The sequence below is a fragment of the Bidens hawaiensis genome, unplaced genomic scaffold (genome assembly GCF_021521415.1).
Source record: "Bidens hawaiensis isolate Kalapana, Puna unplaced genomic scaffold, B.hawaiensis_p1.1 tig00001382_1, whole genome shotgun sequence".
In the NCBI taxonomy this organism is placed as follows: Eukaryota; Viridiplantae; Streptophyta; class Magnoliopsida; order Asterales; family Asteraceae; genus Bidens; species Bidens hawaiensis.
Window position 1 is genome coordinate 3,679,038 of NW_027491078.1, and position 26,467 is coordinate 3,705,504.

At 36.3% G+C, this 26,467-nt stretch overlaps 1 protein-coding gene and 2 pseudogenes across 3 annotated transcripts; 1 reads left to right on the top strand and 2 right to left on the bottom strand.

Annotated features, from left to right (window-relative positions):
* The first annotated feature begins 5,940 nt into the window (after positions 1-5,940).
* Positions 5,941-10,980, top strand: LOC143573610 (protein DETOXIFICATION 16-like; annotated as a pseudogene). The gene is made up of 8 exons (XR_013142460.1): positions 5,941-6,225; positions 7,997-8,542; positions 9,283-9,369; positions 9,460-9,516; positions 9,585-9,830; positions 10,550-10,661; positions 10,753-10,839; positions 10,933-10,980. The product of XR_013142460.1 is annotated as a protein DETOXIFICATION 16-like (transcript).
* Positions 10,981-11,066: 86 nt separating this feature from the next.
* LOC143574118 (ATP synthase subunit beta, mitochondrial-like) lies at positions 11,067-15,761 on the bottom strand (annotated as a pseudogene). Its single transcript, XR_013142535.1, has 9 exons — positions 15,343-15,761; positions 13,428-13,503; positions 13,249-13,337; positions 13,053-13,170; positions 12,865-12,968; positions 12,617-12,769; positions 12,308-12,532; positions 11,441-11,752; positions 11,067-11,353 (listed from the first exon to the last, which is right to left on the bottom strand). The product of XR_013142535.1 is annotated as an ATP synthase subunit beta, mitochondrial-like (transcript).
* Positions 15,762-21,255: 5,494 nt separating this feature from the next.
* On the bottom strand, positions 21,256-22,223 carry LOC143573621 (uncharacterized). The gene is made up of 2 exons (XM_077058455.1): positions 22,137-22,223; positions 21,256-22,046 (listed from the first exon to the last, which is right to left on the bottom strand). Exon 2 carries the CDS (start codon positions 21,985-21,987, stop codon positions 21,271-21,273), a length of 717 nt encoding a protein of 238 aa, XP_076914570.1. The 5' UTR covers positions 21,988-22,046; positions 22,137-22,223; the 3' UTR covers positions 21,256-21,270.
* Between the last annotated feature and the right edge of the window lie 4,244 nt (positions 22,224-26,467).

Here is a 26,467-nt window from a genome sequence, read left to right on the forward strand (position 1 = left end):
AATCCCAGAGAAGAACCGTAGGCTCGTCGGAATTTCGACGTATGGCGGAACGGTTCCCGAAACGCCCAGATCTGGCACTTGTAGATCTCGAACATCCCGATCTACAACGAGAAGCTTCAAACACGCTTATTTCTCACTTTATTTCCAACTTTATTTTCAAACTTCAACAGGTCTTTAAAGTCTCGGTTCGGGTGATAGCGGAAATAGAACCCGAATATCAAGAACAAAGTTGAATCATAAGATTCGATCCGCTCTGATACCAATTGTAGGTCCCGAAACCGGATCCGACAAACGAACGGCTTTGTTCTTGATAAAAGCTCGAGACGGTGTTTAAGGCGGTCATGAAGTTTGGTCGATTTTCGGTTGACCTTCCCGGGACAAAAGTATTCCGGGAACCCATGTCTATTTGAACGCTTAGTGCATGCAGGGTCAATCAAGGAGGACTATCAATAGTATTAGATACTTAGATAGTGATTGCACCCGGCATATGATGGGAGATGAACCCTTGCTATTTGATGCTAAACCATTCGATGGCGGATTCGAGTCTTTCATAAGCGACATAGGAGGACAAACTTCAAGGAAAGGAAGCCTTGTTTAAATGGTTCAACAACAACTTTTCGAGCGTTTCTCAAACCAACCTCGTCCAACTGCTTCTCTCAAATGATAGATCCAGCATCAGCTATTGGATCTCGGTTTGAATCGCTTCAACTTTGTTATACAATGTGATAATGCATGCTTAAGATAGTCTATCTAACACCAACTTTGCTGACCTTTTCACTAAAGCCATCGATCATACCCGATTTGAATTTCTGGTCGAATCGTTTGGCATGATTAATTTTGATTAAAACAACCTATCTATCTTTTTTGTATATAAAATTGTAAATTTTTTTCAAATATGTCACAATTTTAGAGGGAGAAAATGAGTTAAAATTAACTCACCAAAAATATTTTCAGTTCATCCTAAGAAAAGCAAAAACAAATCATTTGATTTACCAAAAAGATTTTATATTACTTTTAAGAAATTCTAAAAGGAATTGTCTCGTTTAGAGGGAGCTCCTGCTTATAGGGAGTCGGATAATTAAAATTTTCAAAATTTTGAGAAATTGATCCGACCATTGGAAAATGATAAGAAATTATCTCTAACGATTATAGCACATAAAAAGAGTAGATCAAAAGTCAACAAGATCATTGCTTGATGTGTAGATAGGCTTAACAAATGAGTAAGTGTCATAGTGATATAAACCTAAATTCTTGCCGGTACTAGTGGTTACACGTTTAAGAAGTGGTTGCATGATTCCGGTAAACCATATCAATGAAGGATGAAATGTAATTAAACATGTCATACTCAAGCATCTCTTTATCTTATCACAGTTGTCTTATGTAATCAAGTGTCAATTTTAATTTTCCTTGAGTCAGAAAAAGAGTCAAGAAAAAGAAAACAGAAAAGAAAAAGGAAAACCAAGAAAATGAGTCAGAAAAATAATCAGTTCTAGGAATTTTTACTTCTGCTTTATTTCTTCATTTATTTTGATTCAAGTCTTGGACTTTCTCTAAGTCTTGGACTTTCTCTGTTTGTAGTCATACAAGATCTGATTGTTAAGGCCCTGAATCTTCTGCTTTATTTTAATTTTTCTAGATCGAGTCAAGTGTACACAAAATAATGTACAAAGTGTCAAGTATGTTAATAAGAGTACTGTGATTAACTAAGAAAGGTTTAAGTCAAGTTGAGGTGATTTGTTAACACAAAGTAAGCCCGAGGTATGATGGAATCAGTAACATGTCTGATTAAGTGGGGACCATATAAGCATCGTGCCTAATTGTACCTTAACGTATCATGTTGACATCAAAATACTTGTTAAGTTTAAAGTGGACAAATTATATCTATAATTGACTTTGGGTTTTTGGCATAATAATGTCCAAATAGAAGTGTGATCTAGAATGTTAATAGATAATGTGATTCCTTGTTGTGATCTTTCTCACAAAAATAGCTTGATAAACATTTAAGTAAATATTTTTTTTATATATAACATTAATTTCATCTTTATTCCTATATTTTATTTTTATTTTCTTTTGTTTTATTTTATGTTTCAACTTCAAAATATTATGTATATATTTTCGCTATTTTAAAATATATGAAAATGCCAAAAAGATTTTCAGTTTTTATTATGTTCGTACATATTTTGTTAAACTTTGTTTCATTCAAAATCATGTGTTTTGTTGTTAAGGTCGTTCATGCAAAGTTCGTTGAAAATCTGGGACTTAAACAAATCATTTACAAGTTGAGGGACTGAAATTGGGAGGGCCTATGAACGATTTCTTCTTGACCCTCGAGAGGGTCTGTGAACGTATCTTATTTGTTATAAGTTTTGTGCAGGTGTACATGGACAGGTAGATCAATATCAAGTCTGCTCGGAGTTGCAGATGCTGAAATGCTTAAAAGAAAAGAGAACGTGAAAGTTGGTGATTGAACCTAAAGATGAACTGATTGTTTCTGATGACAAGGAAAGAAACCAGTCGGCTCAAGAAAGTCAACAAAAGAAAATTAGATGTCGAGCCTCCCGCATCTGATGTTTCTAAAATTTGCTGATGCCGATCATTCCCAGAAAATAAGATTGAAGTTCAAGTCTACAAGACTGGAAAATAAAGAATTGTCCGAGATCCAATCTGGTTCAAGATCCTGGATCAAGACAAATACTAAGTTTCAAGAAATAAAGACGAAGCAAAGAACTTGACGAAGGTTCCACGACATACTCAATCCTAGAGGGAGATTGTAGGGCCAATATTATATATTGTTTTTAGGATTGTATATGTCGTTTTATTTTTCTTTAGTCGGTGTAGTACGTACTCGGTATGTCTATTTTGTAGGTTTATAATGTAAAGTTTGGAGAAATGAGGACCATATATAAAGGGCGCTTTACCCATTTCTCCATAACTCTTTCACAACAACACTCACTTTGAAAATAAAAGAAGTTTCTCTCTCTAACTTCTTCCTTTTTCTTCTTACTTTCTAGAAAATAAAGTAAACAAAACTAAGATCCGAGATCCGAGTGTCGTTGGTGATTTCCGCTAATCAACAACACAGATTGATCCGAGTCAAGTCTTGAGATCCATCTAGAGGACCTACAACAAACAACTCTTCCATAGCGAAATAAATAAGAACAGAGATAATGGATCACCTTGTCTCAAACCCTTATACATATCAAATGCCATTTACGAGAACCTGAGAGTCTTGAAGATTTCAAGACATCCATAATCCAACTGATCCAGTTAAGGTTAAAAGCCATGACAATCCTCGGATAATCCCAAGATTACGTATTTTCGAAGTCAACTTTAATTTAAAAATTCATTATTTTTTATTTATGTTCTTGTACTAGTTCACTATTTCATTCATAAGGCTATGTGTGCAGTGGAGGGCTACAAAATAGGGACGATTTTCGACACGTGACGTCACGTCAACAGATGGACGATTTTTATTTTAGGGGTGCAATGGTGTTGAGCTCCATCGCATTATGTGTGTGTGTGTTAGACACACATACTTAATATAATAATATTAAATCAAAAAGCACACCGGCGGCGGCGACTAGGGGTGGCAATCTTGACCCAAACCATTTCAAATGGGTCAATTTGGGTTGTTTTAAAAATCATATAGGTTGGTTTGGGTCATAGATTTTAATAAGATGGGTCAAAATGGGTCACTTGAAATTCCACCTTCTTATTTTCGGGTCAAAATGAGTCGACAAATTTAAAGAAATGGGTCCATGTGGGTTAGTGTCTTAAGGAAAAGGGGCAAACTCGGGTTGAAACGGGTTTTGGATTGGAACGAGTTTGGTTTAGGTTTCGAGCCGACACGAGTTTCGCACTGGACTGGTTGGGTTTCGGTTTCCTTTGTTTCTTTTTTGTTGGTTTCGGAGCACTGGACGGGTTGGGTTTTCGGTTTCTTTTGTTTGCTTTTGGTCGGTTTCGGATTTGTTTTCGGCCTTTTGTTTCGTTGTAGTCTGTTTTTCAATTTCATTTCTGTTCGGTTTCAGTTTTTAGTTTCGTTTTGATCGATTTTTCCGGTTTCGATCAATTCAGTTCAGTTTTGGTTTATGTTTCATTTTCGTCGACTTTCAGTTTCAGTTCATTGTTCGGTTTTTTTTTTTCCTTTTTTTTTAACGAGGACAACGGAGGAAACGTTTTGGTGTTTTTACATTTTTCGTTTTTTAATTATACTTCGAGTTATGATTTTTTAATTAATTTTTTTGAATTTTTTTTGAAATATTAACCAATAAAAACCCTCCAAAAAAATTAATAAAAAAATCATAACTCAAAATATAAATAAAAATCGAAAAATGTAAAAACACCAAAACATTTCCGCCTTTGCCCTTGTTCTTAAAAAAAAACCTATCCGAAACCCGTTCTGACCTTGACCCATTCCGACCCGAACCTTTTGACCCTAACCCGTTCTAACCCAAACCAAAACAACCCTTTTTTTAGTTGACCCATTCCGACCCTAATCCATTTCACCCCTAACCCGTTCCGACCCATGACCCATTTTGACCCAACCCAACCCATTTGCCACCCTTACAAGCGACATGTAATTGTCCCCCCCCCCTCCTCTTATTGCGCAGGAGAAGGGGGGGCTTCACTAGAATCACCTTTTGTCGCCCAGTATATATTGTCTAACTAACAAGACGCCAAAAAATTGACGATCTTTAATAAAAGCAAATTGTACCTCACTTAGCAAAGTATCTATCACTTTACTCAACAGGAAAGCTAGAACTTTAGCAATCATTTTATTTATAATGCCTATAAAAGCAAATTATACCCCGCTTACCAAAATATGTATCACTTTACTCAACCGGATAGCTAGGACTTTAGCAATCATTTGATTTATAATGCTTACAAGGCTAATCAGTCTGAGATCATTTATAATAATCGGGCTATGAATTTTAGAAATCATAGTAAAAGGAAGAATTACATCCTTTATGGATAACATACACCAAAATAAATTATTTTTTTTTGCTTAACTTCCACCTCTGTATTGTAATTGGATTTTTTGTTCACTAGTAATAAATGTTGTGAAAAAAAAAAGAAAAAAAAACTCCGAGAAATGTTTCGCAAACCCAATACTGAAACCATCAGGCCTCGGTGCCTTGTCCGGACCACAAGATCAAACCACACATTTCAGCTCCTTCAAGGTGACTCCAACAACAAACGTTGATCCTCAAAATTCATAGGAAACTTCAAAATAGATGCTATCAATGGGATATCCAACTCTGACCGGATCTCAACTTTCGTATTACTAACCTGCCTTTTAATCTGTTTAACTCAAATCTTCAAGGTGTTTATTTTATTAAACGTTTAAATTTTTCCTTGAGCTTATTCATACTCCTATCATTTATCTCCGACTGCCATTTGTCTTCAACAAATTCATTCAAACCATCCCATTCGAGTCATAACTTATAGAACTTAAATGGAACTGCACCATAATTTACAATGCTCAATTTTATGATGTGGTTTTTTTAATAATGTCATATTAAAAAATTATCAGCATCTTAGAAAAATTATGAAAACTTAAAAAAGGTAAAAAAAAAATGTGTGATCTAGTTTCTATAATTATAATTATGTCACATTCTATTTGCTTTCAATGAAATCAATGACCAAGATCTCATTTTACACTTCGTATATGATAATCCAATAAACAATTTATAATATTAATAAAAATATATGATAAGAAATCTTCTTATTTAATTCTTATTTAAACACTTTCAAACAAAACAAAACAAAACAAAAAATAGAAAACAGAACAAAACAAAAAATAATAAGACCCACATGTCCAATTTTTAAGTGCTTTAATTAATGTAGCATATGACACATCTTTTCCTATTATAAATCACAACCAGTTAAACATATAAAAACAATATATAGAAGAAAACACTTACATCAGACCAACAAACAATGAAAGAAGATCAAGAAGCAAACTCTACTCAAGATCCACTAATTCGTATCCAATTTAATGATGAAAACTCACATGAAGAGGATGAAGTTGGTGATCTAAGAACACAAGTGATTAATGAAGTGAAAAAACAGATAGGATTGGCCGGTCCATTGGTAGCAGTAAGCTTGTTGCAATACAGTTTGGAAGTTATATCAATCATGTTTGTTGGTCATCTTGGGCAACTTCCTCTATCAAGTGCTTCAATGGCCACAGCTTTTGCTTCAATGACTGGTTTCAGTGTGTTGGTCAGTTATTGTTTTCTATTTCATATCAAATTGCATGTTTTGTTCTTTAGTTCACATTGACTTTATTCTATCACATATAGTGTTTAGAGCATCCATAACGACACCGAAAAAAAAAAGAAAAAAAAAAAAAAAGTGACAATGATATGTTTGAACTTTGCAACTAATCTTACAGTAATGGACAAACAGAAATAGATTTTTTTTTTCTGGGACCCACAAGGAGGAAAAAACTTATTGTAAAAAAAAAAAATAATAATAATAACAAAATAAGAGTGGTCCAAATTGAGAATAGCCACCTCTCCATCCACTTTTTCATAACCCTAGTCATACTTTCCACTTTTCCAGTTAAGTAGTTAACTTGACATCATACAAATGCTCAATTACAATTAGGCTATGCGTGGTGAAGGGTTATAAATGGGGATTTTGACATGCGGCAAGGGGGCGATATGTAGCTCAGGGGCGGGGCGGTGTTGTAGCCCAACCCCCCCCCCCTCCCCACCTATAGTTGATCGTCACGTCAGCATCTTCATAAACACACTCCTGATAAATATACGCCCCCCCCCCCAACACACACACACGCACCCCCCCCCCACTTATCACCCATTTGTCGCCTACGGGGCAGTGTTATCGCCCCTTGTCACCCTATTTGCCGCCCCACTACACTTATACACTTAGTTCATTTTTCTTTTTTCTATTTACATAATCAAATCTTTGATTTGACATAGGGAATGACAACTTGTGACCTGTCCCAACCTCGGCTAACAAAGCTAGATTTGGCCGGAGAGGTCGTCATTTCTATTGACGACCATCCTTTGTGTTGCAATAGCAGGTTTTTCCCCCCTTGTGATGCATGAAAAGGGTACCCAAAATATTTTTTAAAAAATAAATAACAAAGTGAATATTATTGAGAAAAAGTTAATAAATCTTACCATCTAGCCCTTTTTTATGTTATAAATCTAAATTTGTCATGTCAAACTAAATTTTAGAAAACTAAATTGACCTTATTATAATCAAACTAACTCGCGCGTAAATTACTCAAATCAAAGATTTACGCTTTTTTACAATAGAAATAAAATAAACTAGCTTTCTAAAGCTGAGGAAAACCGGTTGAGTTTAAAATCAAGGATCCAGATGATGGAATTTAGGGCAGACAGTTGGGAGGTTTGTCACATGCTCTGGCCTGTTGAGACATTTCCGTCTATTACTTTATGGTACTCCTCATAGCTCCAAACATAACACATCATCATCATCATCATCGTACTCAGTATATCCCACCAATAGCAATGCTATGGTAGGGTCTGAGGAGGGTAAGATGTAGACAGCCTTACCTCTATCCCATAGGGATAGAGAGGCTGCTTCCGGTGAGACCCCCGGCTCGATAGTAGTTTTGCATCAAGCCTTGGACATAAGGCACATAGCACTCAATCATCGGGACACCGGCTGATCGGTGCATGTGCCCTTGTCTTTCGGCTATCAACGCCACCACATGATGCCTGATTAACCTTCCGCCACTTTTAACGTTATTTTCACGAGATTAGTAAAATAACGTCAAAATTAGTGCAATTTTACTTTTGCCCACCCGAGGGTTCACACATATATACATTATATGCGCGCACCATATACATTATATGCGCGCACCACAAGCAGGGCGAATCCAAACATAACACATGTTACGTCTTTTTTTTAAGTTGGGCTTCTTTCTAGCGTGTCTATCAGTCTACTTACTCTTGGATCAGCTTTGTATTAATTATAATTATTTATTTTTTATGTATAGTTGGGAATGGGAAGTGCATTGGAAACATTATGCGGACAAGCGTATGGAGCTAAACAATCCCACATGCTCGGGATTCAAATGCAACGAGGAATGATCACTCTAACCGCACTTAGCATTCCTCTAGCAATCATTTGGTTCTACACAACCACAATCTTCATAGCTCTTGGTCAAGATCACGAAATATCAGCCGGGGCGGGCATGTTTATGCGTTGGATGATTCCATGTGTATTCGCCTACGGTTTACTTCAATGTCTAAACAGATTCCTCCAAACACAAAACATTGTGGTTCCTATGATGATTAGTTCTAGTGTCACAGCTTTGTTACACATATTTATGTGTTGGCTGCTGGTGTTTAAACTCGGGCTAGAAATCAAAGGGGCTGCATTGGCGAATAGTATATCGAATTGGATAAATGTTGTTTTGTTGGTAGTTTATGTTAAAACTGTCTCCAGCTTGCAAACACACGTGGACCGGCTTTTCAAAAGAAGCCATGCATGATGTTCTTAGTTTCCTCAAACTTGCAGTCCTGTCAGCAGTTATGATTTGGTATGCTTACTTTCTAAAAAAAAGAAAAATTAAATAATCCCACCTTTAAACATCACTACCAACCGTCCAACCTTTCAACTATTTTGTCTCAATGGTCCTCCGTTAAAAAACACTTAACGCCGTTACGTTTTTTTTCCGAGTTTCAAACCGATTTTTTAGAGCTTTTGATCGAAAGAATGATACGAGTCAATTGATGTAAAACTTATCTTGAAACAATGTATCAAATAGATTGATTTTTGTTAATTGGAAATTCAACACCCGAATTGAAACACTGTTTTGTTGTTTGGATCACCGTTTCGAGATAACTTTTACATCAGTTGACTCGTATCCTTCTTCCGATCAAAAGCCCTAAAACATCGGTTTGAAACTCGAAAAAAAACATAACAGCGTTAAGTGTTTTTTAATGGAGGACCATTGAGACAAAAATAGTTGAAAGGTTGGACCGTTGGTAGTAATTTTTAAAGGTGTGCTTATTATCGGTCAATACACAAAAGGTGGGATTATTTATTTCCAATTTGCCAAAAAAATAAAAAATAAAAAATTTGGGGAATTTAAACTCTTGATAACCGGACAATATGGATAAACCGATCTAGTAGGTTGCATGTAGTAATAGTGGACTTCGAGTGATTTCAACTTGTTTCGCTCGTTTCCCTTTTAGCTAAATTTTTTGACTTGACCCGTTTGAGATAAAACATAACAAAGTTGTGCATCTAAAGTACTTTGATAATGCTGTGCTGCAGCTTTGAATATTGGTCATTCGATATGGTTGTTTTGTTATCAGGTCTTCTTCCAAATCCAAAGTTGGAGACGTCTGTATTATCGATCAGGTTGGTTTTTCTCATATGTGTACGTTAACAAATTGCGTGTGGTAAAAAAAAAACACACTTATTTTTGGTTTGTTTCTTGCATTTTAACAGCCTTAACACATGTTGGATGGTCTACATGATCTCTGTGGGGCTTGGAGGAGCAATAAGGTTAGTAAAACTTATGATAATTAATTAACATGCATATGTTGCACATAACACCTCTGTATACATTGCAGTACACGCGTTTCGAATGAATTAGGGGCTGCAAGACCGGAGGCTGCCCGTTTGGCTCTTTGTGTAGTGGTTGTGATCGCGATTTTGGAAGGTGTGATAGTTGGAAGCGTTACTCTTCTTGTACGCAATGTTTGGGGAAGGTTATATAGCAATGACGAAGACGTTATCAAATATGTGGCGAAAATGATGCCATTACTTGCATTGTCGGATTTCTTGGATGGGTTCCAGTGCGTTCTTTCAGGTACTTGATATACCAATTGGCGCAAAGCGGAATAAGAAATAATAAGAGTTATTCTCAGAGAGAAAAATGATATATTATTGAATGCATTGGCGGATCTTAGTGTGGGCCAAGGCAGGCCGCGGCCCACCCAGCTTTTTTGTTCAGTAGTGTATTTTTCCTAAAAAAACAAAAAAAAAATTTATATGTATTCAGTCTGGCCCATCCAAATTATTGTTCAAAATCCTCCGGCCCACCCATTTATGTGTTCAAGATCCGCCACTGATTGAATGCTCAAACCATTAATTCTGAACTTTTTTAGTCAAATGAAAATTTGAATTGAAAGTTCGGAAAAAAAAGAGATTTCGAAAAACATTCTAAATAAATGCGTAAATTAATCAAAAAGAGTCCTGCTGTTTTACAATGAATTTGAAACAATTTAAATTTGCTAAAAGTGAGGAAAATCGTTAAGTTCAAAATAGGCGCATAAAATATTGGAATTTTGGTCTGATAGTTGGATCAATCCGCCTATAGCTGTTTGCCACCTGGTCCGGCCCACTGGCATTCCCATCCATTGCCATGGCCACTTGACTAAAGCCATAGCGCAAGTTATGTCCTTTTGAAGTCGGACCATTTTCTAGCCCATTTGCCTCTATCAAGTTGATTTAAGTATGAGTCTTTTGTTGTTTGTTTCTAAATGTTTCATTTTATAAGTGCTATAAAGATTTCTTGTTATGTTTTCTTGAAACATAGGCGCTGCGGGTGGCAAAATGTTTGCGCAATTATCAATCTCGGAGCTTACTACATTGTGGGAATTCCCTGTGCGGTGCTCTTCGCTTTTATCCTCCATGTCGGAGGCATGGTAAGATTTGCCTCCTTATGTGTAACTTCGTCGAGTGTGAACTCAAAGGACGAATCGGATGTAATTAGTTGTTATTTACAATGTGTTTCAGGGGCTATGGATTGGAATCATCGGTGCACTTTCTGTACAGATTGTAGCTCTCATTGCTATTAACTTGTCGACTACTTGGACCGACGAGGTACATTAACTCCGTTTTTATTGTCATCCTGATCATAAAGACATAAACCTAAGCAACCTTACGCGCTCATGGTTATGATTTTTATTGTTTCAGGCGTTGAAAGCGATTAATAGAGTTCAAACAAGCATTACCACAGAATAATTTCAGAGTTGACTTTCGGTTTGACCTCATGTAAGAAACAAGAATAGAGTAGCTTTTGTATGACACAATAAAAAGCCGAAAACCGATTTTGCAGAGGTTCAACCTCAGTCTCCATTTCATTGCAATAAAACTCGAAAAACATGGATCCACAAAAAATCACAAGTTTTTTAAAATTAAACTCCAGGTGCATTCAGCTCCACATCAGTAAAAATTATTTCAATTCTTTTTCGCAACTATCAGTGAATAAACAAACAAACATCTAAGAAGCATTTTCCTTGGCAATCTTCTCAGCCTTTGCAATAACCTCGTCGATTCCTCCAACCATATAAAACGACTGCTCCGGTAAATCATCATACTTCCCATCCAACACTCCCTGCACGGTCAACTCACCTGATTAGCAACTATTTAATAACATTTTGAATATATAAAACCTATGTAATATAAATATGTAGATGCTGACCTGGAAGCTGCCAATGCTTTCCTTGAGTTCCACCTATTTACCGGGGGCGCCCGTGAAGACTTCAGCAACATGAAAAGGTTGACTCAAGAACCTTTGAATTTTACGGGCACGTGCGACGGTCAACTTGTCGTCTTCACTGAGCTCGTCCATTCCGAGAATGGCGATAATATCTTGAAGATTTTTGTAATTTTGGAGGACCTTTTGTACACCACGAGCGGTGTTGTAATGGTCTTCTCCCAAAATGTGTGGTGAGAGCATACGGGATGTGGAATCGAGTGGGTCCACAGCAGGGTAGATACCAAGTTCAGAGATCTGTCATGTGTAAAAGCAGTATGAGCTAAACACAAAATTAAAGGTAGCCAATACGATCCGATAACGTGTTAAATTATTAATCATAAAAGTGTCATTTTGGGTTGTGAAGTATCACAACAAGCCAAAAGGGTAGTGGCATGAAACGAGCAACTCAACTCAACCCGCATTAACCGGTATCAAAAACAATAACTGTCAACCCGACCCCGTGACCCAGCCAAAATACACGGCTAATAACTTTCATTTTTGAATATTAAATAATTATGAAAACTTCAAAGCCCAAATGACAAAACCAATATATATATATATATATATATATATATATATAACCAAACTCATTGTCAAAACTGAAAAACCTAAACCAAACGGTTATTAAAAAGGCTAAAAACTAATTATTTGGCCCAAAAAAATTTGTGCCCAAATGTCAAAACCGAAACCAAACACCTTGTAAATATCAAACGGCTTTCAAAAACTAAAAAAAATTGAATTTTCGGATTCTGATTCAGTTTGAGCCAAAAACCAGCTTCTAGATTCAACCCAATGATAAAAGTGGATTACCTGTCGGGAAAGCACAGTTGTGGCATCCAAGTGAGCAAAAGTTGTGGCAGGAGCAGGATCCGTCAAATCATCAGCAGGCACATAAATAGCTTGAACGGATGTAATTGAACCTTTCTTAGTTGTGGTAATACGTTCTTGAAGCCCTCCAAGATCAGTAGCCAAAGTTGGTTGGTAACCGACAGCAGACGGAATACGACCAAGTAAAGCAGGCACCTCAGAGTTAGCCTGCAAATTAAAAGGCATACTTATGTCTTAATCCCAAGCTCATTAAATCCGTTAACTTTCACAAAAGTAAAAACGTTTTAGTACCTGGGTGAAACGGAAAATGTTGTCAATAAAAAGAAGCACATCCTGTCCTTCAGCATCTCTGAAGTGTTCAGCCACGGTCAAACCAGTCAACCCTACACGAGCACCTGGGGGCTCGTTCATTTGACCGTACACAAGTGCACACTTGCTTTCACTCTACAAACATAAAAGTAAAAACATCAGTTTACAGCAAACATCAAAAGATGTAAAAGTATAACTCTTCAAAAACAGTTAAACTTTGATATCCAAACCTGCTTATCACCTAGCTTAATGACACCACTTTCCATCATTTCCCTGTATAAATCATTACCCTCTCGGGTACGTTCTCCAACACCAGCAAAGACAGAGAAACCACCTATCAAAAAATAAAAACATAAATAAATTCATCTGCATGCTAATCAAATCAAAAGCTTAAAACTTTAATAGTGCATCTACAAACCATGGGCTTTGGCAACGTTGTTGATAAGTTCCATAATAAGCACGGTTTTTCCTACACCAGCACCACCAAACAAACCAATCTTTCCTCCCCTTTGGTATGGAGCCAGAAGATCAACAACCTGCAACACCAAATATGCACATCAGTCACACATAGATAGTGGAAAAAAGTTAAAAAGCATTTCAAATATTGTATTCACCTTGATACCGGTAACAAGGATCTGTTGCTCAGTTGCTTGTTCAACAAAAGCTGGGGCTTCTCTGTGAATTGGCAAGTAGTGGTCGGTTTCTGTTAAAAGAGAACAAATATGCTGAGATACAATTCCAAAATAACAACAAAACAACATCTTATGTAATAGAAGTAGAAAATAAAACTTACTGATTTCGCCTCTGTGATCGATGGGCTCTCCAATAACATTAATAAGACGACCAAGAGTTGCTCTACCAACAGGCACCTATCAGACAAAAAAAAATCAAAATTAAGGATCATTGGCCTTTGCATTAATATGTAAAGGCCAATGATCCTTAATTTTGGCCAATGATCCTTAATACAAAGGAACCTAATTTACCAAATATTAAAAAAAAATAACAGACATAGCATTTGAAGGCAAACAAGCAAATTCCGGCACGAAATGATATGATAACCCAACCAATAATCAAATCTATGCAAACCTTTTTTATTGTAATTATTTTAGACAAACTTGTAAAAACTGAAAACAGAATAAAATGATATGGATCCAAAAACAAACAAATCCAAGCTCCATGTTTTGACTACCAAGTTTCATTATGCAAACCATGTCAAAAGCAATAAAATCCAAATCATAACAATAAGATGCGTATTAAAATCAAGTAAAATAATATAATCAGAGTACAAAAGAATATAACAGGGATTGATCAGAGTGAAACTTTATATGTAATTTTTCAAAAGTATATATATATACAGCAAATACTTATAACAGCATAAGAAAAAACCTAATAATAACAACAAAATGTAAATCAACAAGTACTTATAACGTCTCATAATTGAAAATCAGCAAATAAGAACAAAATATAACAGCAAACAGTTACAAAAACAAACATAATAACAACAGCAAATTGGTACTAATACTTCGAAAATTTTGACCAATTTCACCGGGACAAATTTTACGAGCCGATTGGGTGAAATCAATTTAAAAGCCCAATTAATCAGCGCCAAATCGCAATTTTTACAAAACTGAGAACACTAAAAATGAAAATCAACATAATAAAATACGTATTCAATCAATTTACATAATCAGACTACAAACAACAAAATCATTATATAAAACAAAAACACAAGCACAACTAGAGATGCACAAACCGGCTTAAGAGCACGTTTGGGATTGAGTTTGAAAAATGCTTATTGGCTTATTGGTGTTTTCAAAAAGCCAATAAGTTAAAATACAACAACAACCATACCCAGTATAAATCCCACAAGCCGATAAGTTAAAATGTGTTTGGCAATCACAAAAATCTTTTTTAGTTTAGCTTTTTGAAAGGTAAAAAGCAGTTTTCCAAAAGCCCCAAATCCTGGCTTTTTAAAATGGCTTTTTGAAAAAGCCAATAAGCATTTTTCAAACTCAATCCCAAACATGCTCTAAAACTCAAAACTGGTTCGGGTTGAAACCAGTTCAGTTTGGTCAACAAAAGTCAAAAATCAGTTTATGATAGGCTTCGATTCGGGTTTTGATCGGTTTTTTCCAGTTCGGTTAACCAGTTTGGAACCGGTTTCGGTGGAGAAATTACAAACCGGTTGCGAACCTACACTTTCAATCGGTTCCAAACGAGTTTCTACATAATCGGTTTCAAACCGGTTCGGTTAACTGGTTTATTTGCCCACCACAACCACATAAACCTTAGCTGCATTTTAACTCAATTAACTTCACCCGAATCAAATTCCAAAAATCATTATATAAAATAAACACAAGCGCAAGTAGAGGTGCACAAACCGGTTTAAAACTCAAAACCGGTTCGGGTAGAAACCAGTTCGGTTTGGTCAACAAAAGTCAAAAACCAGTTTATGATAGATTTCAGTTCGGTTAACCAGTTTGGAACCGGTTTTGGTGGAGAAAATCACAACCCAGTTACGAACCTACGGTTTCAATCAGTTCCAAATCATTTCTACATAATCGGTTTCAAACCGAACACCGCGTAAACCTTAGCTGCATTTTAACGCAATTAACTTCACACGAATCAAATTCCAAAACTAACAGATCTAAAACAATCAATCAACAACAACCAGATCAAATCAATTTCAAACAGCGTTGACCCCATACCGTAATCGGCGACCCGGTATTCAACACGCGTTGACCTCTCACCAGACCTTCAGTCCCGTCCATAGCAATCGTCCTCACCATATTCTCCCCCAAATGCTGAGCCACTTCCAGCACCAGCCTTATCGAGTTATCCAACGCCGTCAGAATCGGCCACTAAACCTCACGTCCACCACCGCACCTATCACCTGGCACACCTGCCCAATCGCCCCGGCGCCGGTGAACTCGTCGGTGATCTTCCCGGCGGCGGTAGTGGCGGAAGTGGAGTGGTTGACTACACGGTTGTAGAAGAAGTGGTTAGGGTTAGGGTTTGATTGGGATAAGGCGCGTGCGGATCTGGTGGCGCGTGGGACCGGAGATCGGGATGATGATCGGACGGCGGACGAGCGGAGGAGGGTGGCGGCGAGCCGCCGTGAAGCCATGACGGAGATAGCAAGAGAGAGGAAATTGAATTAGGGTTTGAGGAAACTGAGTTGACTCAGTTGGATGGAGTGTGATTGGTGTGGTGGTGTGGTTTATATTGTGGCGTTTTGTGTCATTGAAAAGGTCAATCAATCAATCATGCCCAGTAAAATCGCATCGACAGCAAAGCTATAAGTAGGGTCTGGGGAGGGTGGGATGTAGGCACACCGTACCTCTATCCAAAGGAATAAAAAGGTGGCTTCCAGAGAGACCCTCGGCTCTAAGTACATGTGTATGAAGCAAAATAAAGGAAATCAAAATTTAACAGTTATATAAAAACTACTACTAATTATAATAATATTAATAATAAGATCACAGTTTAACAGCTATATAAAAGCTAATAATAAATATAATAATAATAATAATATATGTAAGGGGATACCATTATGGTATGGGACCTAAATAAGTTAAGTCTAAGCCCTAAGGTATTGAATTCTCTCTAAGATTAAGGTTAAGTCTAAGCCCTAAGGGATTGAAAAAATCATTTTCATTAATGTTCTTTCTTATTTCTCTTGCTTTTTATTATTTGGCATTAATTTTATTTCTTTTGTTTTCTTTTTTTAACGATCCACGAACACACTTGTCCTTTAATTTGGGAAATCTCACACTTAAGGCTGATGTCTGTAAACACTCGTCTGAAGGCACAACCGTAACACTTCATTAATGTTCTTTCTTATTTCTCTTGCTTTTTATTAGTTGGCATTAATTTTATTTCTTCTGTTTTCTTTTTTTAACGATCCACGAACACACTTGTCCTTTGATTTGGGAAATCTCACACTTAAGGCTGATGTCTGTAAACACTCGCCTGAAGGCACAACTGTAACACTTCGGATTTTTCGAAATTGTATTCGTTGCGTATAACCCGACCCGGAAATACTTTGGATCACTATTATTAATCAAAAACCAAATAATTATAAATATTTAAGTTTCTAACAATTCACTTGAAGCCCTTGTACTTTAAATAGTGTTTAAATCTTATTTATATTATCAAAAGTTCATAAAAATGCTCAAAGACCAAAATATATGGACTAAATGTGACAACGTGTGAAACTTATCCCCCATACCCTCCGGAGCGCCGTGCGACGGCTAGCCTACCTGCTGGCCGCGCCGGGTGGTGGCCCCACTGCACCCAATCTTGGTTCGTCTTCGTTCGTTAACTCGTTTAAGGTATAAAATCGTTTATTTTAGGCATATTAGAGAGAATTAAGGACCAACTAATCATAATATAACTAAAATACAACTCTTAATTCGTTTTCCTTTGTCCAATATCAGATCTTTATGAATCTTTTGGTGATTCTTTCCTTAAAACGTATTTACTTGCTTAAACGGACCAAAAAACCCATAATTAGTTTGTTTTATGTTTTCTATATAAACAACCATTAAACATCTGCTGTAAACCTTAATCTAACCCTAATACACATCCTCCAGCCGTCATTTACCTCTGCTCATTCTCAAACCCTTCGGTTTTTGCATATTCGTTAAAGACACAAGCCTTGACGGTTGACTTTGCTTGCTTTAGGACATTTGACTCATCGTTTCTCCTTGTTCTTTCACTTTCCGGGTAAGTTGTAAAATGTAAAATCGTTCATACATATTCCCTAGTCAATAACCTTCAATCAATTTCTGAGATTGAAGGGTATTGACTGGTTAATTGCTTTAAAATCCGATGAAGGGTAAAATAGTCAACAAGTTTGACTTTGCGTTTAATCATGCTCCTGGTCGGATTCAATGTTCGGTCCAGAAGAATTTTCTTCTCGTAATTAAATTTTAAGGGTTCTGACCAAAACCCGACTCCCGAATCAAAGTTCGGATTCTGGTCAGACTCGACTCGTTTAAACATTAAAATCAACATAACTAGAGTTCTACACATCCGTTTGGATTGATTCCAGCGGCATTAAGTTCTTTTTTATTTATAGTTTCATATCACAAAGTTTCAGATTCTGATCATTAATCTCGTTGGACGCGTATTGGACGACCCGCTTAAATCATTAGTTCGTTTGTCGAATTTATTAATCACTTGCCTTCCATCTAAGGTGAGTTTGATCATTCCCCTATTTTACTCGATTTTCATAAACGTTTTGGGGGACATATACGTACTTATTCATATTTTCTATCTATATATAGACACAAAATCGCAAATATAATCATTGTGTGAATATAAGTTGAATGCTATTTGCTAATTGCTAAATGTTTAATTGTTTACTTGATAGCGTTTCGGAGAGGTCCAACATATCCCCTTATAGAGGGTTCTCAATAGTATGATCATACGCTCGTCTTAGTAACCGGAGCCCGATTCGCTTGGCAAAGGTAAAACGACAACCTTAGTCATTGTAATCAATGCCCGATTCGCTTGGCAACGATTTCATTGGCACACACGATTTGGTTATATGCATGATTTTTATGATTCAATTGATTATTATCACATGGTTGGTTTGCGCATTTATCATTTATCAACTATATATATATATATATATATATATATATATATATATATATATATATATATATATATATATTTGCTATTATTTAATGTTGTGTCAAATTGGCGATCATCTCACTCAACATATTTGTTGACAAAAACTCCATTTTCTACGCATATGCAGGTTGTCTGCAGATTGAAGTTGGAAACGTAGACAAGACCTTAAGATATAATCAAGATAATCGTTATATGAACTCATATTTGTGTATTTGAATTGTTTTGTATATTTGGATCATGTGTGTAATATTTGTAAATAATTAATTAGATATTGTCATTTATATTTATGATAGTATCTTCGAGCTGTGAGCAATCGGATCACGCCCCGGCATTTCCGCCTTAGGTTGGGGTGTGACAACAACAGTGCGATGAGGTAAAACTTATTCAGTTTAACGATCAAACTAGTGAGCATCACCAACTTGTCTAGTTTTTCATCATCACCCGGTGCCGCCGAAACTAAATGTTGAGTGCAAGAATCAAACCTCGGTCTACCAAGTGTTTCCCTTACCACACCACCACTAGCTTATTGGTTTCTTTTGATATTTGGGACGATAATACGTATACATGTACAGGTTAATGTTTGGAGATTAGGTAAATTTGAAGACATGGTTAACAAGTGGGTTTCGGGTTACTCACATGTGTTCTTTTGATGAGTTTCAACGTTTAAGGAAAAACGTGTCTCGTGAGCCTTTACATTTCTCTGCAAGAGATCCGGTTATGAGGTCACTCTCGTGACTAGGGCTGTAGACGGACCGAACCGAACTGGACGAGACCTTGCCCGTGTTCGTCCGTTAAGCTTTTGTCGAACTAACGGACGGTTCACGAACACTCTACCAAAAGAAAATTCAAGTTTTTGTTCGTTCATTAAGGAATTGAGTTTGTCTCTGTTCGTTTGTGTCCGTTCATTAGTATTGTAAACGGACACTAATGGACAACCGAATACTAACGGACACTAATGGACAAGCAAACACCAATTGACACTAATAAACATCAATGGACAAACAAGCATAAACTTATCAAAATACTTAACATAAACACTAATAAACATTACATCACATGATATCCAAAAATACTTAACATAGTAACCAAACATATAATCATATCAAAATAATATTTTGGAGTTTAAAATCCACAAACTTCTATTGTTTCACGAGAAACAAGCTTCAAATTCTTCATTATTCATTCTTCAAGGGATTTCAACATACACAACAATATTAAACGAACGTTACCGGACGGATATTATCGGACGTTCACGAACACTATTGAACGAATGCGACATTTGTCCGTTAAGCTTACCGAACATTTTTTTTGTCAGTGTCGGGTTCGTTTATTAAACGGATGAACAAAAACGAACTTCCAACCGAACGGACGGCCAGACGTCTGGTCCAGCCTCTACTCGTGATGCTTACAAGGTGGGATGAAATTAGTGAGCCTCGATCATACGTGAGATATAAGGGTCGGTCTTATAATCTAGCAAAAATTCTTATATGCTTCAACTTGACACTTAATTAAACGCGAGCTTGAAAAATGTAGAGTTGTTTGGAATTGGAACGGATTCGGTTCAAGTTGTGGATATAGCAAAGCTTCTTAAGTGTCAGTCGACCTCATTTCCTGTTCATGTAGTTGTGTTTCCTGGTTAGAGTGAATATGAGCCATATTCGAAACTGGAAGCTAGTTGTCGATAAGCTAAAAGAAAATTTATCAAACACTTTATCATCTGGGTAGTTTCAAACGCTCTTAAAAAATCAAAAGATTAAAAAAATGTTAAATAAGTAAACTTAAATGATCAAGTATTGGTTTTCGATCCATTGATGTTTCCACATACGTGCCACGTCTAAAATACACACCTGTACACTTTAGCTTCATCCACCGTACCGTCCAATATCGGTTAAAATGTATTTAAACTGCGCGTAACATAAATGGTTTATATTAATGTATCAAATATGAAAATTTTATATCAGACTGCAAACTTATATGATAAATTGATGGTCATGTATATACTCAATTTGCAGGTAAAACAATCTATATGTATTATTATTATTATTAAAAACCCCTAATTCTTTTTTTTTTTTTTTACATTTGTTGATTGATTGAATATCCTTGCTTCATCTTCTCCATGTTAATTGTGACTGGTGATCATGTTATTAAGTTTAGCAATGTTGAGATTACTCATTTCCATGTATGTAGGGGCGAACACAAGCCATGCTCGCGAGTTACTCGAGATCGGATCAATAAAAGCTCGAAACAAGCCTAGATTTTTCAAGCTCGAGCCTTGTGTAGGAAGCTCGTTAGGCTCTGTGTATTTTTAAGTTTTACCTTTTTTGGACTTTTATGCAATAATTTCACACTGCACAAGCGACCTTGAGCTCGTTTAAGATCTTTCTAAAAAACATATAAATATAATTAAAAACGTATATAAATTAATTAACAAGTAACAAGCTACCAAGCCCAATCTTGATAAAACGACTCACGAGCGAAGCTCGATATTTAGAAAAAGAGCTTGACACCATGCAACCACCCCCCGAGCTCTTGTAAGTCAAAACGAGCTGAACTTGAGCCTGGTCGAACTCGAGCTCAGCTCCATTTGTTTACACCCTTATTTCCAAGCTTAATTTAGCAGAAACTGAAGATTAATATTTTTTGATAATGTATCACTTGCAGCCCTATAAGATCTTTCACTGAATCAGGGTCGGTGCAGGCTAGAGATCAGATTTAAGCTTATATTATACTGCATCAGAAGCCGCGTCACACACATCGACTAATGCAAGCAAATTAAAACCAAGAACAATGCATCAATGTCGCAAAAGCACCCTTTTTACCAACTTCTAAACATAAAAGATTCAAGCTTTAATACATCAAGAGAAAGAAACTTGTAAAAATCAGAACATTTAAAGGTCAGTAAGTTTTACAAGAACATAATGCCAGCAAAAGATCAGTTCAAACAGAAACGGAAATGATAGAACAGTCGCACTTCAAACGATGAAAATAATATCCTAAACAATCTGACCCTCTTCAGCATCATCATTATCCACCCTCCGACGAACAGCCGAAGGTCCATTCGGCTGCTCATCGCTCTTGTCATGTTGACGACTAAAGTCGTCATTATGATGATCACGTCGACGATGTTCCTTGTTATCAGAGTCAGACTTCAGTTCATGGCTACGAGACCTACGATGATGCTTATGCCTTTTAACACCGTCTTCAAAGCTGGAATCATCCGAGTCACTCGAGTCTGAACGTCTATGACGTTTGTGATGATGGTGACGATGATGATGATGACTCGAATGCCTTCTCTTCCTTATTCTTCCATCCTCAGATTCGTCACTCGAAGAATCCGAATCCCGAGACCTCGCTCGCCTATCATGATGCTTATGATGCTTCGAGTGTCTCCTTTTCTCGACTTCACTTTCATCCGAACTCTCACTGTCGTCACTCGAGCTCAACGATCTCCTCTTCGGTTTACGTTTCAACCTCTTTTCTTTCCTATGTTTCTTGTGACTCTTCCTCTTTGACTTTTTGACTTCCCGGCTGCTATCGCTTTCAGTGTCGCTATCGTACGACACGGATCTTCGCTTATGCCTTTTCTGCTTCTTTTCATTGGCTTCAATTGCAGCTTCGAGCTTCTGCTGCCATTTCAAAGGGGCTTCTTGTTTTGCCAACACGCGCTTCTTTTTCTCCTCGACCAACTGGATAAACGACTTGCTGTCCATTCAGATGTAAAAACCAACTCAAAATCTGCATTTTGGTATGATGATGACCAGAAGTGCATCTCAAAGAGAGAATACGACACAATGTTAGTTTATCATAAAAATCCAATCTTTATATAACAGAAAAACGAGTATTGGTTTGGGACTCTTACCTTATGTGAACAGCCGAAAACCAAAGTTTGAGATTTACTTGAGAACGCAAAATCCCAAACTTGTAAATGTCAAATCTTTGAAAGAAGCTGCAAAAATTTCATTACTTTAAATCTACAATAATAATAGAATATGCTATAAGAACTGATAAAACTTAATATTGCTAAAACACAACTAAATAGTGATATACACCACCAAAGCATCTTTTATAAAATTCAAATGTCTAAAAACGTAAATTCAATGATTCATCATCAAACACATCCAATAAGACCCTAGAAACCAGAAACAAACAACTTTGTCGTTCAATCAACGAAGCTATAACCAGTCAACGATCGCATCACAAGAATGAACTGAACCATACAGTACCAGTATCAAAAACTTAATACTGCGAAAACACAACTAAATAGTGTGACCTGCCTAGTACAACAATTAGAAATGAGATAGTACCGGTATGACACCAAAAATACCCATACCCGCCTAGTACAACAATTAGAAATGAGATCGATACAGTACCGGTATGACGCCAAAAATACCCATACCCGTCTAGTACAACAATTAGAAATGAGATCGATACAGTACCGGTATGACGCCAAAAATACCCATAAAAAAAACAAGTGAAATACCGAAAAATAATAAATAGAATAGGACCGATACCAAAAACATGAAAAGCGAGTACCGGTACATACCGATATTGGGAAAAAAATACTCATCCCTAACAGCAATAAAATTAAATTCCAAATTAATATAAAAAGTTTTGCCCTCTTTTGAAGAATTGAAAACCCCATAACTAGATCTATCAAGAAACACATCCAATAAACCTTAACCCATTAACAAAACCATCAAATTAAACCCTAATTACAACCCTTAGATTCAAGTAACAAAACAAACCCATATCATCTTTTACAAAATTCAACCCTAAAAACCCAAATTGACCAACACCCACATCAAATCAAACCTTAAAATCAAAAACCCATCAATTTAAACATCCAATTAACAAAACCCTAATTAGTCAACCCTTAGATTCAAATAACAAAACAAACCCAGATCATCTTTCACAAAATTTAACCCTAAAAACCTAAATTGATCAACACCCACATCAAATCAAGCCCTAAAATCAAGAACCCACCAATTTCAGCATCCAATTAACAAAACCCACATAAAAATCAAACCCTAAAACCCCAAATTGACCAACACCCACATCAAATCAAACCCTAAAACCAAGAACCCGTCAATTTCAACATCCAATCAACAAAACCCTAATTAGTCAACGCGATCAAATTAACAATTAACAAACCCTAGATGCATAAATCATGATCCAAAAAGAGGGAAAACACAACAAGATTGAAATTGACGTACCTTTAAAGAGTTTTGAAGAAGAAAGTTGGAAGCTTTGGATCAGACGAAGTGGGCTTTATAAGCGAATATTACGATTTGCTCATCGTATGTACGTATCTGGAAGCTTCCTGTGAGGAGCGGTTGCTTTATTATTACGTTTTATAATTATAATATTATTATTTATACAAGAAACCCGTGTTCCTAACGTTAAACTAGGAAAAATGTGACTTTATTTGAATTTGAACATCACAATTCATATTTTTAGAGAGAGTCCTAAAATAGCCATTAATGTAGAGGTAATAGGCTAAATTTCTAAAGAAAGTTAGGGAATAGACCAGATTTGAGAAAATAATGAAGGGAAAATCCAAATTATTTTGAGTTGGCGGTAGTGGTGGTGGTAGAAGGCGAACGGTGGGTAGTGGTGGTAGAATCTCGTCTCTTAAGACGAGATTTGAAAATAACTTTTTCCTGGAATTTGAAAATATGGATGGAAAATGTATGAAACATAAAAAATAGTCTCTCAAAACTGTTTTTTGAGAAAAAAAAGTTTAGTAAAAATCTGAACTTTTACTCCAAGATTTCAAAATAATTTGGATTTTCCCTTCATTATTTTCCCAAATCTGGTCTTCTCCCTAACTTTCTTTAAAAATTTGGCCTGCTACCCCTATATTATTATCTTTTCCCAATGCGTTTGAAAAGTCCAAATTCTAAAAAATTTTGAGGAAAAAAGGGCTATTTTGAGGACTCTCTCTAAAAGGGGCTATTTTGAGAATTTTCCCCATGTTTTTTTTTCTTTTTTTGTTTGAAAATTCTCAAAATACGCATGGTAAAATACCTTTGATATAAATTTATGTCTGCACGTAGATAAAAGAAACCGCCGGTCTTAACGATGTATTTGAAATTTGTAGAAATTTTATATTTTAAAAGTTATAAAAGAAAAAATAATTATGAGTAAAATTAAATATAATAATGTAATATTCATAAAAGTACCAAAAATTTCATAAAAAACTCGTCTCTCGTCTAATTTTGTAAAATTCCCGTTGCTCTAAGAATCTAGTCGTTAAGAGTTATTTGTGGTAGGTATTTGGGTAAACTCGAAACTCATTTATGAAAATGGGCATTTTCAGAATTTTTATGTTTTTTAAAGTTATAGAAATCGCCACTCGCTAGTCAGGAGATGGGCTAGGTAGACTAACGATTAATCAGGATTAGTCGCGATTAATCTGATTGGAATTTTTAAATATCATTTTCAATTTGTAAGAGAATGTGGTAATAAATTCATAATTTTGTCTAATTACAACGACTAAATTGATTATCCTCATGCATAAGGATACTAGATTACCCCGAATTGATTCACTATAACAAGTCAATATTAGACTAATCAAATTAAACACCCAAAATATATTTGATTCGATGTTGTTGGAATCGATTGGTTTACAAGATAAGGATATAAGATGGCGACATGACTTGGTGTATGCGTTGGAAGTATGTTTTACAACCATAGATTTTATTTTTAGGCAATATCCTGTTCAACTTTTGTTTCCTGTTTTTTTACGTCTTTTCTATTTATGAACAAGGGGTGAAAAAAAAAGCATTAAATTGAACTTTCTGATTGATGAATCGATCTTACTGTTTGCAACATATGTCAATGGGATTATATACCCATTCAGCGGACACAACCTTTCAATGAAACATCATAACTTCTAACTAGAGATGAGATTGGGATGGTACCGGTACCGATCCCGAAAATCCCGGTCCCGAAATTCAGAAATTTTTGGTACCGGTACCGAAATGTTCGGTTCGGTACCGGTACCGTACCGATACCGATACCGAAAACTCAAAACTTGGTACCAATGGTACCAAATCGGTACCGAATTCAGTACCGGTACGGTACCGGTACCAATCGGTATCCGTACTGAAAACGCTCATCCATACTTCTAACCCTAATAATTGTAAATTAGTTTATAACTTTACATATGTACATAATAAACCCTTCTACTTTAATAAATACTGTAACATCCTACTTTTGTTAATAATAAATAAGGGATATTATGTTAATTAATTGTGTGTTGGTGTTTGAATTATGATTGGGTTTGGCTTGGGAATAGTTAAGAGAGGGTTATGGGCCATAAGGCCCATAGACCCCCCTATATAAACCCTAAATTTCCCAAACACTCCTTATTTCTCCATTCTCATTTCCTTCCTACACACACACACACTCAAAACACACACGGCCTCTCTTCATCTCTCATTCTTTTAAAAACCCAAGAGAAATAAGAAGATTCGTGACCTAACATCTTAAAGCAACAAGAAACGCTTCTAGGATCCACGAGTTGTTCAGATCCGAACCCGAACCCGAGACCAAAAAGGTGAGTTTCGGCAAAAAGGTTAAGTTTTTAAGGTCGGATTCGACATGCAACTTGATATATTAGTAGATCGGGCTGTAGGATGTAAGAAAAACATGAACTTGGTGAGTCGTAACCCACCGGGAGCGATATAGGACAAAAAGGAGATGTTCGGACCTTGTAAAACACGGGTAGACAAAATTGGTATGACCCAAAACCCATAAAAAGAGTAAAATCGGGCCATAAGGAAGAGTCATGGAGGAAAATGACTTTAAAATGGTATAAACGAAGAAAAGGCAATTCTGATCGCATGAGACAGAATCGCATTGCACAGCCATGCGATGCGAATGGATTTTCATGCGAATAGATTTTCATGCGAATGGATTTTCATACGAATGGATTTTCATGCGACTGGATTTCCATGTGAATGGTTTTACATGCGAATGGTTTTCCATGCGACAGGATTTCCATGCGAATGGTTTTCCATGAGAATAGTTTCCATGCGATGCGAATGGTTTTACATGCGGTTCAAATTATTGTAAAACGTAACCCAATTCATTTTTCTGATGCATCTTTGATAAAGGCCTATTAACGAAAATAAATTTTTTTGTTAAGGGCTCTGCCCCTTGGACCCTGCTAGAGGATGCCGCCCC

Excerpts from the sequence above, each read along its gene's own strand:
- LOC143573621 (XM_077058455.1), bottom strand. The coding sequence starts at position 21,987 with ATGGACAGCAAGTCGTTTATCCAGTTGGTCGAGGAGAAAAAGAAGCGC.